The sequence below is a fragment of the Peromyscus eremicus genome, chromosome 8a (genome assembly GCF_949786415.1).
Source record: "Peromyscus eremicus chromosome 8a, PerEre_H2_v1, whole genome shotgun sequence".
Classification (NCBI taxonomy): Eukaryota; Metazoa; Chordata; class Mammalia; order Rodentia; family Cricetidae; genus Peromyscus; species Peromyscus eremicus.
The window spans coordinates 36,648,708-36,668,037 of NC_081423.1; the positions used below are offsets into that span (position 1 = coordinate 36,648,708).

The 19,330-nt window shown below is 44.1% G+C and overlaps 1 protein-coding gene across 3 annotated transcripts in view; it reads left to right on the forward strand.

The window, feature by feature from the left end:
- Positions 1-9,125: 9,125 nt before the first annotated feature.
- The window catches only part of Kif3a (kinesin family member 3A), a 35,713-nt gene continuing 25,508 nt past the window's right edge, over positions 9,126-19,330 (forward strand). For 2 of the 3 annotated variants that reach the window (XM_059270546.1, XM_059270547.1), the window contains exons 1-2: positions 9,126-9,296; positions 12,185-12,458. In XM_059270546.1, coding sequence (XP_059126529.1) covers positions 9,291-9,296; positions 12,185-12,458 — 280 coding nt within the window. In that variant the 5' untranslated portion in view covers positions 9,126-9,290. Of the gene's footprint in view, positions 9,297-9,590; positions 9,715-12,184; positions 12,459-19,330 lie in introns of those variants that run through there. The other variant, XM_059270549.1, reaches the window with a different exon arrangement.

Genomic DNA, 19,330 nt, shown 5'->3' on the forward strand with positions numbered 1-19,330 from the left:
GTGCCCCATCACACCAGCTTTCTTTCACAACACCAGTACCTACTGGGAATCCACAGCAAGCCCTTTCCATAGCCCCACCCCCTTCCTTCAGCCTTTATTGAAGATGGTTCAGTTCTGAGAAAGTATGTCTCTGTCAGGTACGGTGGTGCGCACACATAATCCCAGCACTTCGAAGGTGGAGACAGGAGTTCAAAGTCATCTTTAGCTACTTAGTGAATCTGAGTCTAGCCTGGCTACATAAGATCTGTCTCAGGAAGTCAAAATCAAAATCAAAACAAAAGCAAACACCAACAACTACGCTTTATCTTCAGAGGCCTTTGTAAATGCCAAGGGCATTAATGACAGTCTTACATTTTTAGAGAAACAAAATATTACTATACCTCCCCCCAAGAGTACTTATTTTAAAGGTCATTCACTTGAGGTTTAGTTGTTGGACAAAAACAAATTTTAGAGGGCACAAAGTATATCTTTTAAAAAAGATTTTAAAAATTGTGTGTGTGTGTGTGTGTGTGTGTGTGTGTGTGTGTGTGTGTGTGTTTATGGAGGTTTGTGTATAGGAGTGCAGGTGCCCCAGGAAGCCAGAGGAGGACCACAGATCCCCTGTCACTGGAGTTACAGATGGTTGTGAGCCACTATGTAGGTGCTGGGAAAGAAACCCAGGTCCTCTGCAAGAACGTGCTCTTAACCACCGAGCCATCTCTGAAGCTCACAAATGATATTATAATAAACATTTGTATTGAAGGTTTGGAACTGGACACACAAGCCATATTTTCCTACTTCCTTGGAGACTGAGATCGGCCAAGGAAGGCACCGGAGAAATGGCAGTAGTGTCCCCATCCTCCAAGTGGAAGAGGGCAGAGGGCAGAGGTCAGAGGGACGCTGACTGGGAAACGGTCTCCTGAAGGGATCCACAGTGAAGCTCTGATGGTGGAGCAAACGTGCAGAGCACTGGGAGCTTCTGCTCTCCCTCCAGCGTTTGGGCCTCCTGCTCCTCTCACAGAAGGGGTTCAGAGTCACTAAGGCCCGAGTTCATGGGCACAACCAGGCCAAGTTTCTGGGAGTAGACTTGAAGTCGCTTGTCCTAGCAACTGTCACCATCCCTCAGAGGCCTCTCTGGCCTACTGAAACCACGTGACTGTAGGAAGATAGCCGGAAGAGCCAGGTTGAGTGTGGCCTGCAAGGAAGGGCTGGAGAGATGGTTCAGAGGTGAAGAGTGCACATTGCTCTTGCAGAGGACCAGGGTTTGGTTGCCAGTGCCCACATGGGGCTGCTCAGTGCTGCCTATTAACTCTACCTCTCAGGAGCTCCAACATTTCTGGCCTTCACAGGCACCTGCACTTACATGCGTAAATTCACATGCAGACACACATGCACATAATTAAAAATAGTTAGGAAATTTAAATATATATTTTAAGCATCTCTCTCTGAAAAATGGAAGGCATTCTTAGCTTTAGGAGCCTGGAAAGGATTTCCTGCAAGGTGTGGCATATCTCCATCTCGACTTGTTAGGAAAAGAATGGAGCAGGCTGGTGCAGAGGTTTGGGGGACTCTTGGTCCAACAGTGTCAGGGGGCCTCCTGATTAAGGTGAGCAAAGGGGGCTATGAGACCCTTAAACCCTGATGGAATTAAGCACCTCTCAATGGTGGCCTCTTCTAAGGAAGAAGCATCTGCTAGCTAGGTGAGGTAAACGACTCCCTGGAGCACAGGGTCCCAGGTACTGTAGAAGAGGTGATGGGTTGTTACCAAGCCACAGGTGCGTGTTGCGTCTCCACACAGGATGCACATCAGGAGGGCAAGCCTTGGTCACTACAGAGGGAGCCACTGGAGATGCAGGATAGGGCACCGGCTGCTGGAGCCTGGCCTAGGCTTGTGGAACTCAAAAGGCCACCAGGGGGCCTCAGACTAAAGGTGCCAGGAGAGCAAATACAATGCAGGACTTGGCAATGGCTAACACCTCTCACCCTAGGCACCAGCATGATGGAGCCTACATCCAGGTTGTGACTTAACCTGGCTTTTCACAGCCGCATGTTGTGACCCCACCATTGGGGCACTTACGAGGAAGGAGAGGCCTTGGTGGCTTCACCTGCCACTCCTGGGCGGCTGCATCCTAACCCTCACTGTGACACTGGGTGGTGGGCACCTAGGACTGTAAGAGTCTGAACCCACTAGTGAGTGAGAGACTCCCCCTCCTCCTCCCTTATACCCCTGCTTCATACCTCTTCCCTATAACAGGCCTGTGCCCCAGACAGAATTGCTGTCTTCATGGCATATCTGGTGTGCCTGACCATACAACCTGCATCTTACCTCACCGTACTGATCTGGGGACATGAGACCAGCCAGAGGAGCATCACGAAAGTGCTCCTCAGTCTTGAGATGGCTCCTGACCTACAGTCTGCACTGCTACTGGGCCTTGATCTCAGGATCTGGTTCCCACTTACCCAAAATGGTGATAATCTCAGCTGTGGATATAGCTCAGTTGGTAGAGTGCTTGCCTACAATACACCACACCCTGGATTTGATTCCCAGCACCAAATAAACCCAGTGTGGTAGTGCATGCCTGAAATCCAAGCACTTGGGAGGTGGAGGCAGGAGGATCACAAGTTCAAGGTCATCCTCAGCTACATAGTGGACCTGAGGGCAGCCTGGGCTACACAAGACCCTGTCTCAAAGAAAAAGTGATAATCCCTCCCTCTAAGAGTAGTTCAGTCATTTCTACATTTATCCATTTGCATACTATCTGTCTTAGTCAATGTTCTATTGCTGTGAAGAGACACCACGACCATGGCAACTCTAATAAAGGAAAACATTTAATTGGAGCTGCCTTACAGTTTCAGAGGCTTAGTCCATTAACATCATGCTAGGAAGCATAGTGACACACAGGCAGACATGGTGCTGGAGAAGTAGCTGAGAGTTCTACATCCAGATCAACATGCAGCAGGAAGAGAGAGAGACATTGGGGCTGGCTTGAGCGTTTGAAACCTCAAAGCCCCCCCCCCCCCCAGTGACACACTTCCTTTAACAAAGCCACACCTATTCCAACAAGGCCACACCTCCTAATAGTGAGATTCCCTGGTAACCAAGTATTCAAATCTATGCACCTATGGGGGCCATTCTTATTCAAACCACCACAGTAGCCATGGGATGTTGAATAGTGATGGAAAGGGATACAAGGAACTTATAGGGAGCTGGTAATGTTTATGTTTTTGAAACAGTATCTTGTGTATTTCAGGCTTGCCCAATATGACCTTGAACTTTTGAATTTCCTCTGTTTCCTAAGTATTGGGATTAGGGACATTCACCCAGAGAGGGTATTGTGGATGAACCCAGGGCCTCATGCATGCTAGGCAAGCTTTCTCCCAACTGAACTACATTCTCAGCTTGGAGTTGGCAATGCTTTGGATTGTTTTGTTTTGTTTTGTTTCCCTCTTCTGGCCTCTATGAGCACCAGGCACTCACATGGTGCACATACATACCTATAGGCAAGCAAAGTTTATAACATCAATCATGCTAAAAAGGTGGAAGAATTCATTCACAAAAAGCCACATATGATGTAATCCCATTTGTATGAACTATCCATAATAGGTAAAGACGTAGAGAAGAAAATGATTGTCTAGGACTCAGGGTATTGGGAGAACATAGGCCATGAAGGAATCAGGGAATGAATGACTCCTGTAAAAAGCATAGAATGTCTTTTTAGGGTGAAGAAGTATTGTAAGTTGTGGTTATAGTCATGCACTTCCACTCATGTTAGCAAAACCCAATGAACTGTGCAATTTAAATTGATGAATTATATGGTGTAGAGTATTAATAACATCTTAATAAAGTTTGTATGTAGGATCAGCAAGATTGCTCAGTGTGTAAAGGCCATGCTGCTTTGCATGATGACCTGAGTTGGATCTCCAGACTCTATGTGGTAGAAGAAGAGAACTGACCTCCCCAAGTGGTCCTCTGACCTCCACGTGTACACTGTGCTGCTCTGGCCTCCCTGCTCCCACCAAAATAAATAAATGAATGTAACTTTAAAAGTTGGTATGTATATAGCATATATATTGACTATCAGATAACTATAGGGATATATAAAGTAGGGAGAGGAGATATGCAGAGCTGGGTCTGGGGAAATTTTAATTAGAATGATGTTAGTGCTCATTGAGAAGATGTTTTCTGAGTCAGGCAGACATCTAGGAGAAGAGCTTGCTGGCCTGCCTGGGTTTATATCTAGACTTTATTATCAGTGTACATGACCTTGAAAGAGTTTTATTTATAAAATAAGGACAACAATTACTACCTATTTCAAAAGGTTAATGTATGAATCAAATGATTTTTTTATTTTAAAGACTGAGTCTCTCTACATAGCCCTGGCTGTCCTGGAACTCACTATGTAGACCAGGCTGGCCTCAAACTCATAGAAATATGCCTGCCTCTACCTCCCCAGAGATGGGTTTAAAACCTTGCACCACTTTGCCCAGATCCCAGATAATTTTTTAAAATGTATTTTTAGAGCCAGAGATAGGCACACACTTTTCATCTCAACACTTGGGAGGCAAAGGCAGGTGAATCTCTGTGAGTTCTTGTACAGCCTGATCTACATAGTGAGTTCCAAGACAGCCAGAGGTACATAATGAGACTGTGTCTCAAAACAAAAAACAAAAAAACAAAAAACAAAAACAACACCAACACCAACAAACAACTAAGAAAAATGTATTTTTATTATATTCCCTCATTTATTCATGTATGTGTCTATGTGTGCTTGTGAGTGTTAGTATGGGCCACTATGTGCATATGGAGGTCAGAGGACAACTTTTGGGGGTCAGTTCTCTCCTTCCACTGTGTGAGTCCCAGGGATCAAACTCAGATTGTCAGACTTGGTGGTAAGTGTCTCTGAGTTCTAACTTATTATGTCCACCCACATCAAATGATTTTTAAAAGAAAGTAAGGGTTGGAGAGATGGCTTAGAGGTTAAGAGCACTGGCTGTTCTTCCAGGGCACTGGGTTTTGTTTCCAGCACCTACATGGTAGCTGACAACTGTGTGTAATTCCAGTCCTAGGGGATTTGATGCCCTCTTCTGACCTCCAAGGGCACCAGACATACACATTTTGTACATACATACACACAGGAAAAACACTCATACACATAAAATAAATGCTGAAAAAAAAGACTACTTTCATAATTACAAGGAAAAACCAGCTCAGTGCATTAAGTAAATTTCCGTTGGTTTGCTTGAGGTGGAGTCTCACCCTCTAGCCCTGGCTGTCCTGGCACTCATTCTGGAGCCCAGGATCATTCTTGAACTTGAACTCACAGATGATCCTCCTGCTTCAGTCTCCTGAATACTGGGGTTGCATGTGTGAGCCATCATGGCCAGCTAAAATTCCTTATAGTTATGTTCATTAGTTCCTACTGACAAGCACATAACCCTTTCCTGCTAGGATGAAATTGTATCTGGGATGTTGGATGAAGTGAGGAGGCCTACTGGGCAGGCTCAGATGGAAGAAGAGGAAGACTTGGAGAGGCAGAGGGATGGCTGTGGCTTTTACTCTGAGAGATGGAAAGTTAAAGGAGGGTTTGGAGCAGAAAAAGAGATCTGATTCATGTTTCAACACCATCCCTGTCGGTGCTGTGCTGGAGATACAGTCCTTTCTCCATCTCCATGGGAGACTGGATCCAGGGTGCTCCCAGGCCCAGATCTGTGGGTGCTTGAGTTTCTCTTCTGCTTCACTTTTTCTCCTGCTCTCTGCCTCCTCGATTTTTGTTTTTGTTTGAGATAGGGTCTTACTGTGTAATTCTGGCCTGGGACTCACTATATAGACCAGCCTGTCCTTGAACTCACAGATATCTACCTGTCTCTGCCTCCTGCCTGCTGGGATTACCACACCTGTCCTTTGTCTCATGGCTCTCAGGCTGTCTCAGACTCACCATGTAGCTGAGGATGACTTTGGGTTTTTGATTCTCCTGCCTCCACCTGTGTGTACCAGGTTTATGAGGGCTGAGAATGGAACCCAGGGATGCAAGCATGTTAGGCAAGGACTCTCTCAACAAAGCCACGCCTGTTATCCCTCAAGGATGTTATAGAAACAGGTTCTGAGTGTAGCAATACACATGAGAGCCCATAGTGATGGTGGTGGTGGCAGAGGTAGAAATCAAATTCTGGTTTTACTTTAAGGCAGATCCTAACAGGCTGTGTTGAAGGATTGGATATGGGGTGGGAAAAAGGGTTTGAGCAGAGTGATCGTTCGTTGGAATTCTGCTATTTGTTGAGATGCAGTGAGTCTAAGTTGGAGGTTTTTTGTGTGTATGTGACAGGGACAGCCTAGAGTAAGGGAGGCAAACTGGTCTGGGGAACGGGATTTAAACTTTGACCTGATAAAATATCTGTTACACATCCAAGCGGACTGATGCTGGGCTGGAAGGGGTGGATAATTAGTTCTTTGGGGCCAGGTTCTGTGCTAGGCTCTGGAAAGACAGGTGAGAATCTGGGCAAGCTCCTAAGGATCCCCCTTTCTGCTGGTGGTACATGAAATAAACAAATTAACAAGCAAGGTCATTATGAAAGGTCACCATGTGGGACACAATGTACAATAGCCATTTTCTTTTATTTTTACTTTTGTATAGTATTAATGATTTGATTTTACACAACTAAAACCTTTACATTTGTAGAAGGTATTTGAATGCAAAGCAATGCACTCAAAATAGATTAATTTTGTTCTTTCAGCAAACACTTTGATAGCATTTCAGAGATGTAACACAAAGGAAAAAAAATCCAAAGTCTCTAGCTTCAAGATACTTACAGTGGCCTATATATCTTAGTGTAGTATGATGTAATATAACATGCATTTGAATGCGGGATTATACAAGGTAAAATAAGCATAGCTAGGAAACTGGATTAGTTTAGAATAAAGACATCTTTTGCTGGGCGGTGGTGGAGCATGTCCCAGCACTCGGGAGGCGGAGGTAGGTGGATCTCAGTGAGTTCAAGGCCAGCCTGGTCTACAAAGTGGGTTCCAGGACAGCCAGGACTGTTACACAGAGAAACCCTGTCTCAAAAAACAAAACAAAGAATAAAGACATCTTTTAAAAACTTTAGGGCCAGCACGATTGCTGGTGCTTGCTACTAAGCCTAGTTTTAGTTCCATCGGTGAGATCCACGTTGTGGAAGAAGAGACTAACTCTTGAAGTTGTTCTCTGACCTCCACACATATGAGTCATGGCATATGAGTATTGGAGCACACACTCACGTAAATAATATAAAACTGGGGGGCTGGAGAGATGGCTCAGCGGTTAAGAGCACTGGCTGTTCTTCCAGAGGTCCTGAGTTCAATTCCCAGCAACCACATGGTGGCTCACAACCATCTATGGTGAGATCTGGTGCCCTCTTCTGGCCTGTAGGGATATGTGCAGACAGAACACTGTATACATAATAAATAAATAAATCTTAAAAAAAAAAAAGAAGAAACATGATTTTTAAAAAAAAAAAAAAAAAAAATATAAAACTGTAAAGAAATGATAAGGCATTATCATGTATTATCAACAGTTGTGCAACGGGGTCTACATTATCATAAGAAATGGGCCTGTCCTACTCAGCACCATTGAGAAATACAGAACATTTTACTGATGTTGATAGCCAATTGTGTGATGTATTGAGGAACATTGTTTAAAGATTTATTATTTTTATTTATTTATTTTTGAGACAAGGTTTCTCTGTGTAGCCCTGCCTGTCCTGGAACTTGATCTGTAGACCAGGCTGACCTTGAGCTCAGAGATCTGCTTTGCCTCTTCCTCGGAGTGCTGAGATTAAAGGCGTATGCCACCACTATCCGGCTATTTTTTTTTAATTTTTAAATTAAGTGTATGTGTGTGCCTGTGAGTGAGTATATGCATGTGAGTACAGTGCCCACAGAGACCAGAAGAGGGTGTAGGATTCCATAGAACTGGAGTTCTGATGCCTGACCTGGGTGCTGGGACCCTAACTTCAGTCCTCCGCAAGAACAGTATGTACTCTTAACTGCTGAGCCATCTCTCCAACCCCAAGATGAACACTTTGAATGTTAACACAAAACATGTTTTATAATTATTTGCAACTTACACTCTCCTGTAACTTCCAGGCATGATGGAGATGCCTTTCATGTTTTGTAGGAGTCAAGGATCTCTCTGTGAGTTCAAGGTCAGCATGGTCTACACAGTGAGACCCTGTATCAAACCAAAACCAAAACCAACTCTCCCGTAACAGAAAAATCCAAACCAGTTCTGTTGAGCAAGTGGCTATTTAGAAGGAGCTTCGGCTTTGAGCCATTCTCATAGTTGGATATTGTTAGTTCTCAAACCCTGGACAATGGCTGAGGTGCCTATTTAACATATCAAAACTTCTCCAGCTCAGGGGGTGGGCTGCCCTTCCCCCAGCTGCCCTTCCCTATATAATCCTGCCATTTTGGCTATCCCAGTCTCTTGGCCCAGGCTACCCCTCTTGGTCAGCAGTTCCTCTCTCATCTCTCCTCTCTCTCTCTCTCCTCACATGGCCAACCTAGTCTGGTCGTGTCCTCCTTATTATTATTTTTTCATTCAGATACCTCAGGCCAGAAATAAACCTCTGTCTTCAAAAAGCTCAGTTTGAAACAGAATAGCTCAGTAGGAGGGCCGTTGCCCAGCCTGCCTGAGGCCTAAGGTTCAATTCACCGCACCTTGCACAAAGCCTTCACCTGTCTAATGGAGTGCTAGACAATCAATTTAACGGTGGAGGTGTGCACAAACGCACACGTGTATGTACACACAAGCAGACAAAGGCCACGTATCACAACTTTTTATTCAGAGTCTCAAACTGCTGGTGCACACAGCAGAGATAAACAGAACCCAACCTCTGATATTCCTCATGAAATAAGGATGAATCAATTAGAATCTGATGCGCTATTACCCACTGTTATTTTTAATATTTGGGATAGTGCCAGCGCCGGAAGCCCCTCACAATCTGAGCCGGCCAGGTGTCCCGGGGCCTCAACGTGAACCACCCTTCCAGCGCAGAGGAACCGCACAGCCGCGCAGGCGCCGCCCCAGTCCCGCGTCCGTGGAGATGGACGCGGAAAGGCCTTGCGCATGCGTACTTCAAGAAGCCAAGGGCAGCCGAGATTGGGCGGGGCGAGCTCAGAGTGCGCCTGCGCACTGCCCTCCGTCGCTGAGTGAGCCGCAGTCTCTAGAGCACCCAGGTGTCTCGGTCTCCCGCGGCCAGCCTCGCCCGCAAACCCGCTGTTGTTGGGCTGCATCCCGAGCGGGGACGTTGGCGGAGCCCGGCACGCGGCCACCATGCCGGTGAGGACGGCCGCTCGGCCGCTGGGGCTCCGACTCATCGGGGCGGCCCTGCTCGGGGGCGCGGCCGTTGCCATAGAAGCGCGCGGCGGGCGGGCGGGGCAGGGCGGCGGGGCCGCGAGGCCTGGGCGGGGAAGGGCGGCGGGGTGGCCAGGCTTGGGGGTCCTGCGAGCATGGGGCGGGGGTGGGGGTGGGACACACCCGGGACCCGCCCTGTCGCCCCACTGCGCGCTGCATCCCGCGGGGCCCGCGCTGCCTGACAGAAAAGCGTCGCGCGGCAGCGGGGGCTTGGTGGCTGCGCGCGGCCGCGAGGGTCGTGCGGATGCCCGCGACCCCAGAGTCCACTCTCGGTCCCCGACTCCCTCGGGAGTAAGCTGTCATTCCTCTCGGGCGCCTTAGCTTATGGTGCAGAATGTAACCCGTAGGTGTCTTTGTGTGACTACGCGGCGGCGATTTGGTTACCTTCTAAAATTTCACGGATTGTTATCGTGCCATAATAAGGGGGTGGTTGTAAGTCTCATTGGAGAAGGCTTGAGCCATGGAAGCCTGTTTATTGGTTACGAGGCTTCCGACAGCTATTCAAATTGTCTGGACTCTTATTTCCCACACAAACTTCTTGTGGTTTTCATCAGACACTTGAAGGACAGGGTTTGACATTCAGCACAAAATGCTCTATGTTTGTTTTTATTTATTGCTTTCACGGTATTCACTCAATAAATACTGGGCACCAGCCGTATATATGCTAACCATGTAGGTGGTAGGGTTGGTTGAGCAAAACTTGCCAGGCGTTTTTTAAGTCTAATTTTATGTTATATGTATGAGTGTCTGCCTGCATGCATGTATGTGCACCATGTGCCAGGGGAAGGCAGAAGAGGTCGGGGGATTCGGGACTGGAGTATAAGCAGTGGTGAGCTGCTGTGTGGTGTTGGAAACCCAGCCCAGGTCCTCTGCAAGAGTAGCAAGGGCTCTTAACCACTGAGCCATCTCTCCAGGCCCACTTGCTGAGTTTTTTGACTTTGGAGAAAGAGAAGCTTGCCTTTTGAGGCAGAGGTCAAAACCATACACACTAACAGGGAAAAGAGTCTTGATGAAGGAAGTGGGTGAGTGGCATATGATAGAAGTAGGCTCTGGTGAATTGAAAACTGTTGCCATAAAGGAGTGCTGGCCTACTGGTAACAGATCTACTTTTGTTTTCAAAAGACTTAAATTGCAGCCTGGTGGTGGTGGTGGTGGTGGCGCACGCCTTTAATCCCAGCACTCACAAGGCAGAGGCAGGCGGATCTCTGTGAGTTCCAGGCCAGCCTGGGCTACAGAAGGAGTTCTAGGATTGCCAGAGCTATTACACAGAGAAACTCCTGTCTCAAAACAAAACAAAAAAACACCCCGCCCCCCCAAAAAAGAATTCAAGGCTATTCTTGACTTCATAGTGAGTTCCAGTCCACCCTGTGCTTCATGAGACCTTGTATCAGAACAAAACAAAAATACTTTGAGCCGAATAAAAGAATTTTATGGGCTGAATTCAGCCCCTTGACTACTTGTTTGGAACTCAGGTGACGATAGAATGACAGACATCAATCAGGGATCAAACAAGAGTAAAACTGTATCTGTGAAAAGCAGGATGTGCTTTCAGAGTCTGTTTAAAAAAAAAAAAAAAAAAGCACTTGACCTAGTCAGAGAAGTGTTCCCAAAGGAAGTGTCTGTGGAGCTGAAAACTGAAGGAAAAGTAGATATTATCTAAGAAGGACGGGAGGAATGTTCTAGGCTGAAGGACTCCAGGAAAAGGTCCTGAAACCCAGGGTGTTGTGGCTGAGAGGAGGCAGAGTATTTTGTGAAACCTAGAGACCTTCCCATACTAACATTTTTTATTTTGGGCTTGTCATCTGTGGGAAAGTTTTACATTGGAGAGTATCCTGATTTGATTTGTGTTTACACCATCATGTACGAGGACAGATTGAAGGGCAGTTCAATTAGATGCAGGAGCGTAGTTAGGAGATTGTAATGCAGGGCCCAGGTCATGTGACTTAGCTTAGGCCGATGAGGCTGAGCTGGAGAGCAGCATATTGATAGTAATAGGATTGTTTTGACTTAGTTTCTTCTTTTTTTTTTTTTCCGGAGCTAAGGACCGAACCCAGGGCCTTGTGCTTGCTAGGCAAGCGCTCTACCACTGAGCTAAATCCCCAACCATTGACTTAATTTCTTAGTCATGTAAAATTTTGAAAATCAAAACTTTATACAAGTGTTTGTTCATAAGACATTTTTTCCCTGTATGTCATTGGCCTTCTCTGTTTTTAAATTACTGTTGTTTTCTGTAGAGAAGGTAAGTCATGTTTGAGTGTTTCATATGCTAAAAAAATTTTTACAAATGCATTCTAGAAAATGAAACTAGATGCCATGGGAAAGCAAAGGACATCATACTTTGTTGGTTTGTTTTGAGACAGGGTCTCACTGTATTTTATAGGCTGGTCTTAAACTCAGAGGTCCTCCTGCCTGTGCCTCTTGGGATCAAAAGTATGTGCCATAGCGCCTAGCTTGACCGCTTCCATTCTTGATAAAACTTGCCAACCATGTTCACATGTGCTTTTTTTGCAGGCAGGAAATTCAGAGGATGTTGGGGACTGTTGAGCAAATGTCATGCATACTAGTTCATTTTCTGCATCTGAAGCATTTACTACAGATGTAAACTAGAGTTTTCTCTCTTCTCTTTTGTATTGCAAAAGAAATTTCCTCTTTGCACCCTTCCTGTTATGTATAGATCTTTAATTGCATTTAACAAAGTCTTGTGAGGTCTTAGCACATTCAGGGTGCTGAGGTGGAAAAGTAGCCTATTTCAATTATAAATTTAGGGCAAAATGAATGTTCTTTTCATTCTTTGTAAACGTTTTCTCCACCAGATCAATAAATCTGAGAAACCAGAAAGCTGCGATAATGTGAAGGTTGTTGTTAGGTGCCGGCCCCTCAATGAGAGAGAGAAGTCAATGTGCTATAGACAGGCTGTCAGCGTCGACGAGATGAGGGGAACGATCACCGTCCATAAGACTGATTCTTCCAACGAACCTCCAAAGACGTTTACTTTTGATACTGTTTTTGGACCAGAAAGTAAACAACTTGATGTATATAACTTAACTGCAAGACCTATTATTGATTCCGTTCTGGAAGGCTACAATGGTGAGTGAATATCCAGCTTGCTTAAAAAAACAAAAACAAAAACAGAACAACTTTATTATTGTAAAAGCAATGCCCAGAAAGATAAGTAGCTTACCTATTGCAACTACAGCTTGGTAAGTTATGGCTAACATATACAGCTGTGAGGCCTTACCACAGTCCTGTTTTAGAACCCTAATGTCATCCTCAAGCATTCCTTTCCACCCTGCAACCTCCCCCCTGCATCCTTTGATCTGCTGTCTTTGAAATTTCATTTAAATGACATCATAAAATGCCATCTTTTTATTTTTAAACATTTTATTTTGTGTGTGTGAGTATTTTGCCTACATGTAGGTCTGTGCTTGTACTGTGTGTGTGCAGTGCTCATGGAGGTCAGAAGAGGGCAGTCCGTCCTGGGCCTGGAGTTAAAGTGGTTGTGACCACTGTGTCAGCACTGTGTCAGCACTGTGTGGGTGGGTGCCGAGAATACAGCCTGGTCCAGAGAGGCTTTCTCTGTGGAACAGCGCTCAGGCTGGCCTCGACCTCAGAAGTCGGCCTGCCTCTTCCTCCCGAATGCTGGGATTAAAGCCGTGCTCCACCACCACCCGGCTAAAATGCTTTCTTTTTAAATGTTCTTTCCTTTCTCCTTGTGTAATGTTTTTGAAGTTTACCTGTCTTTGCATATTATCAGGACTTTGTGACTTAATGAGAAAACAGATTTTTTTTTTTTATTTTATGTGTATGAGTGAGTATTTGCTTGTATGTATGTATACCATGTGCATGCCTTGTGCCCTCAGAGGCCATAAGAAGGCATCAGATGTATGAACTACCATGTGGGTTCTAGGAATTGCACTTAGGTCCTCTGAAAGAACAGCAAGGGCTTTTAACCTCTGAGCCAAGCCATCTCTCCAGATGCTACCTATTTTATGTCCTGTCCCCCACCACTCCCGTCTGTGTCCGTGTGCCCCCCCCCAAGACAGGGTTTCTCTGTGTAGTTTTGGTGCCTGTCTGGATCTCACTTTGTAGGCCAGGCTGGCCTTACAGGGATCTGCCTGGCTGGGATTAAAGGCTTGTGCCACCACCGCCCAGCTGTGATTTTTTTTTTTTAATTACTGAATTGTGTTTTTTTTTTTAATTTTATTGAGACAGGGTCTCATATAGCCCAGGTTGACCTTGAATTTGTTAATAGTTGAGGCTAGCCTTGAACTCCTTCCTGATTCTCCAGCCTCTACCTCTCTGAATTGCGTTTCATTGTATGTATATAACACACTCTGTCCATTTACCAGTCTTTTTGATGAAAGTCCAGTCTTTTTGCTAAGATAGATAATGCTGCTGTATGTTTTTGTAAAGATGTAAAGTTTGTCTTGGATAGATGCCTAGAAATTGGATTGTCAAATGGTAAGCAATCATACAGATACATATATAGATACCCAGTTACTCCAGCATTGTTTGATGGTGGTGGTGTGTGCCTTTAATCCCAGCACTCAGGAGGCAGAGGCTGGCGGATCTTTGAGTTTGAGGCCAGCCTGATCTACAGAGCAAGTTCCAGGATAGACTCCAAAGCTAGGAAAAGAAACCCGGTCTCAGAAAAAAACAAACAAACAAAAACCCAAAACACAACAGCAACAAAATACACATATGTGTGTGTGTGTATATATATGTGTATATATATATGTGTATATATATATATATATATACACATATATATCTGTGTATATACAGAAAAGCATTTGATTTTTAAGCATTTTTTTCTTATTAAGATAAAATTCAAGTGACATAAATCCACTCATCATTTTACAGTATAGGATTCATAGGCTTTCAGTGGATCACAGTGTTCTTAGACTGTGTTCCGTCAGCCCAGGAAGGAGTCTGCATCTCAGTTTCAGCCACTTGAGTCCTCTCAGGACCACTGCTCTGTTGGAGTCCTGCCCTGGCATTTCATGGGAAGGGACTCACATACCAAGCAGTCTTTTATCTGACTTCTTTCATTAGCACAGTGTTTTCTAGGTTAATTCTTTTTTTTTTTTTTAAAGATTTATTTATTTATTATGTATACAGTGTTCTCTCTGCATGTATCCCTGCAGGCCAGAAGAGGGCACCAGATCTCATTACAGATGGTTGTGAGCCACCGTGTGGTTGCTGGGAATTGAACTCAGGACCTCTGGAAGAGCAGCTAGTGCTCTTAACCTCTGAGCCATCTCTCCAGCCCCTAGGTTAATTCTTATCGTAGAATGTATCAGTATTCATTCATTTTATACCAAATAATATTCCACTGTACAGATGCATTTTGTTTGTGTATTTCATCAGTTGAACATTTGGGTTGTTTCTGCTTTCTAGCTGTTAGGAATAATGTTGTTATGCATATTCTTGTATAAGTTTTTAACTTCTCTGAACATAACACACCTAGGAGTAGAGTTGCTGAGTCATGGGGTAACTTTCTTTGGCCTTTTGAAGAACTGCCAAATGGTATTTCACAGTGACATCACCATTTCATGTTCTACCAGCAATATGAGCATTCCAGTTTCTCCAAGTCTTTGCCAGCATCTGTTACTGTCATTTTGGTAGCATTGGCCTAATGGCACAAAGTGCTGTCTCATGACTTGCAGTTGATTTTATATATTTATGTTTTATATATTATATATATTTATATATTTCAGAATGCAACCTTGCTAAATTTAGTAATTCTAGTTGATTTTTAGTGTCTGTCCTTAGGGCTGGGGGTGGAGATCAAATTCAGACCCTTATACTTTAAAAAAAATTCTCTAGGATTTTTCTACATGCATAATTATATTGTCTGCTAGTAAAGACAGTTTTTACTTTTCTTTCCAATCTTTTGTCTTTAATTTCATTTTGTTGCCTGATACCCTGGCCAGAAACTCCAGGCAATGTTGAGCACAGTTGGAGAAAGTGGACACTGTTGTCTTCTGATCTTAGGGGAAATGTACTCATTCTTCTCTGGTGAGCCTTGTCTTAGCTGTGGATTTCTCACAGATGTTCTCAGTCAGATTGAGGACACACCTTTCTTCTAGTTCAGTTTGCTGACAGGTTTGTTTTGCTTTGTGTCTTTAAGAATGTATGTTGCAGCCGGGCGGTGGTGGCGCACGCCTTTAATCCCAGCACTCGGGAGGCAGAGCCAGGCGGATCTCTGTGAGTTCAAGGCTAGCCTGGGCTACGAAGTGAGTTCCAGGAAAGGCACAAAGCTACACAGAGAAACCCTGTCTCAAAAAAAACCAAAAAAAAAAAAAAAAAGAATGTATGTTGCATTTTTTCAAATGCAGTTTTGTTTTTCTTTCTCAGTTTGCTGTTAGGTTTTATCAGTGAAGCCAGCATTGTCACTTAGTCATGAAGTATTGTTCTTTTCAAATACTGTTAGATTTGATTTACTAAGTTTTTATTTGAAATTTTTGTACCTGTGTTCATCAAGTATTAAAAATACATTTTCTGGAAATGTTTTTTTCTAGTTTGAGTATCAGAATAATCCTAGTTTTCTTAAAAGATTTATTTTTTAATTGTATATGTGTGTGGGTGGGTGTGTATGTGTGCTGGTGGAGGCCAGAAGGTGTGGGATCCTTTGGAGCTGGAGTTATAGGTGGTTGTAAGCTGCACAGTATGAATTCTGGGACCCACTCACCCAGCTGCATCTGAAGCCTGGGTGGTCAGGGACCTATATAAGAAGTTACAGATATTCCTTTTGCAGACTTCTAGGAGAATTAGTATTGTTCCTTTAGATATTGGAAAGCACTCATCAGTGCTGTAGGAAGGCTGGTAAACTCTTCAGACGAAGTTATGGGAGTGGGTCCCGACCACCCTGACTACTTCAGATGCGGTTGGGTGAGTGGGTTCTGACCACACTGACCACTTCAGATGCAGTTGGGTGAGTGGGCCCCTGGCCACTCCAGTTCTCCCTTATTCTCTTGAATGAGTTTTGCTAATTTGTCTTTTATGGAATTTGTCATTGCAGTTGTCATTTTAATCAGGAAGTTGTTTCTCTGTGTTTGTGGCTCTGAGTGTTAGAATGTGGTGCTAACCTTTCTGGTCCCCACGTGGTGATTTGTGTCTTCTTTTTCCTGACTAGTTGACTAGAGAGTTGTACTTGGGGTAGTTTTCACTTTTTCTGTGTTGTTTCATGTTTTCTGTCTTACTAATTCCTGTTCTGATCTTTTTTTTTTTAAATAAACATAGCTCATTGCCTTTTTTTTTTTTTAATTATTTATTTATTATGTATACAGTGCACATATCCCTGCAGGCCAGAAGAGGGCACCAGATCTCATTACAGATGGTTGTGAGCCACCATGTGGTTGCTGGGAATTGAACTCAGGACCTTTGGAAGAGCAAGCAGTGCTCTTAACCATTGAGCCATCTCTCTAGCCCCTTCTGTTCTGATCTTAATTGCTTCTTTTCTCTGACTTTAGATCGTTTGTTCAAAACAGGATCTCTCTATGTAGCCTTGGCTGTCCTAGAACTTACTCTGTAGACCAGCCTGGCCTGGAACTCAGAAGTTCTTCTGCCTCTGCCTCTGCCTCCTGAGTGCTGGGCTTAAAGACGTGAGCCACTATACCCAGCCTCTGTTTTCCTAAGGTGGGAACTAAGGGATCATGTTATCCTTCTAATATAGGAATTTAGTAATATGCCCATCCCCCATATAACTGCTTTAGTGTCATCTAAAAGACTTTGACATGCAGACCATGTTTTCACTTATATCTATTTCAGAATGCTTTCTATTCTACTTTGTGTGTACTTTCTATTCTACTTTGTGCACATATTTATGTGTTTGCCTCTTCATGTTTGTGCCAGCATGCATGCATGTATTACCCACATGTATGCAAAGGCCATACATAGGTCAACCTTGAGTTTTGTACCTCAGGAGGGATCTCCCTTGTTTTTGAGATAGAGACCTGGGTAGGCTACTAGTGAGCCCCAGTATCCTCCACAGTGTTAGAATCCAAATTTTCTATGTTGCGATTGAACTCAGGTCCTTCTACCTGTGTGGCAAGCAAGCACTTTACCAACTGACCCATCCATCTCCCAGCTCCTTGATTCCTTGATACTTTATTTATATGTGTTATTTATGTTTAGTTGAGATATTTTATGGTTTTCCAGAGGGTTTTCTGTTGATTATACACTAATTTTATTTTAACTAGAGAACACACTTTGTGTGATTTGAATCTTACTAGGTTTATTGAGACCTGTTTTCTTATTAAATGCTTTGTGTATACTTGAAAAGGCTGTGTGTTCTGCTGTTGAGGCAGGGTTGCTCTTTTAACATTTACTAGTCAGCTGGTTTGTGAGTATTATTCAGCTCTTCTTCTCTTTGGTCTGTCAATCATTGAGAAATAATATCTGAGTATATTTTCTGATTTGCCTTTTTTTTTGTTGTTGTTGTCAAGCAGGGTTTCACTAGGAACTGTTGGCTGTCCTTGAACTCAGTGCTGGGATTAAACATGTGAACCACCATGCTAGGCTTCCTACTTTTCTTTTTCTTATACTTTGGAGCTCTGTGAGAAGATGCATGAATGCTTAGGATTTACTGCCATCTTGATGACCCTTTTTATTGAGAAATTATTCTTTCTGTTTTGGGGTGTGTCGTCCCGTCCCCCCGCCCGCCCAGGGGTTCATGCATGCTAGGCAAGTGCTCTACCACTAACCTATGTCCTCAACCCTGTGAAATCATCCCCCTTACTCTTTGCTCTGGAACTGGCTCTGTCTGGTATTGATATAAACACTCTGGTTTTTTTTTTTTTGGATTGGTGTTAGCATGGTGTGTCCTTTCTGCATCCTTTTAATCCATTTGTGTTTTGATATTGAAAGTACATTTTTCTTTTTCTTTTTTTAATAGTTTATTTATTATGTATACAGTGTTCTGCCTGCATGTATGCCTACCCACCAGAAGAGAGCACCAGATACCATTACCGATGGTTGTGAGCCACCACCTGGTTGCTGGGAATTGAACTCAGGACCTCTGAAAGAGCAGTCAGTGCCCTTAACCACTGGGCCATCTCTCCAGCCCACTACATTTCTTTTCTAAAAAGTGTACATGTGTGTATCTGTGTGTGTGTGTGTGTGTGTGTGTGTGTGTGTGTGAGAGAGAAAGAGAGAGAGAGAGAGAGAGAGAGAGAGAGAGAGAGAGAGAGAAATTGGGGGGGAAAGGGTGTATACATGCCACAGGGTTTGTGTGGAGGCCAGAGGACACCTGTGGAGTTGATTCTCTTCTTTTACCTTCACAGTAGTTCCAGGGTTCAAGCTCAGGTAGCCAGGTTAGCATGACAAGTGCCTCTCTGCCTGCAGAACCTTCTCAGTGTCCTGAAAGTGGAGTTCTGATGAGGAGCTGCAGCGAGTCTGCCCCACGTCATCCCAACTATGTCCTTCTCTCAGTTGCCCAGAAGACTTCTTGCTTTATCGTTGGTTTCATTTTATTTGATTGTAATGTGCTTTGTAGGGTCTTTCTTGTGTCCGTTGTGTTTGTAGTGTTAAACTTTTTGGATTTGTAGATTATAGACTTCATCCATTGTGGGGAAGTTTTCTGCTGTTCTTTCTTCAAATATTTTTAGTTCTTGTCCTCATTCCTTTTGGAAACTCCAGAGATATATAGGAGCGCTCGAAACTGTGCTACGGCTGCCTGATCTCTGTGATACCTTGTTTGCCCTTGGCACTCTCACTACAGTTCCCATCCCCCACACTGTGGTCTGTGTCTAGATGCCTGGGGTCTTCATGTCCCACATCCGTGTCTCCAGCCCTGTTGATGTGCTTGGACACTAATTCTGGCAACTCTCAGTTTGACTTAGTTTTAGTTGACTGATTTCTTTTTTTATCTAAAATATTCTTTTTTAAAGATTTATTTATTTATTTTATGTATGTGAGTGCTCTATCTGCATGTACAACTTTATGCCAGAAGAGGG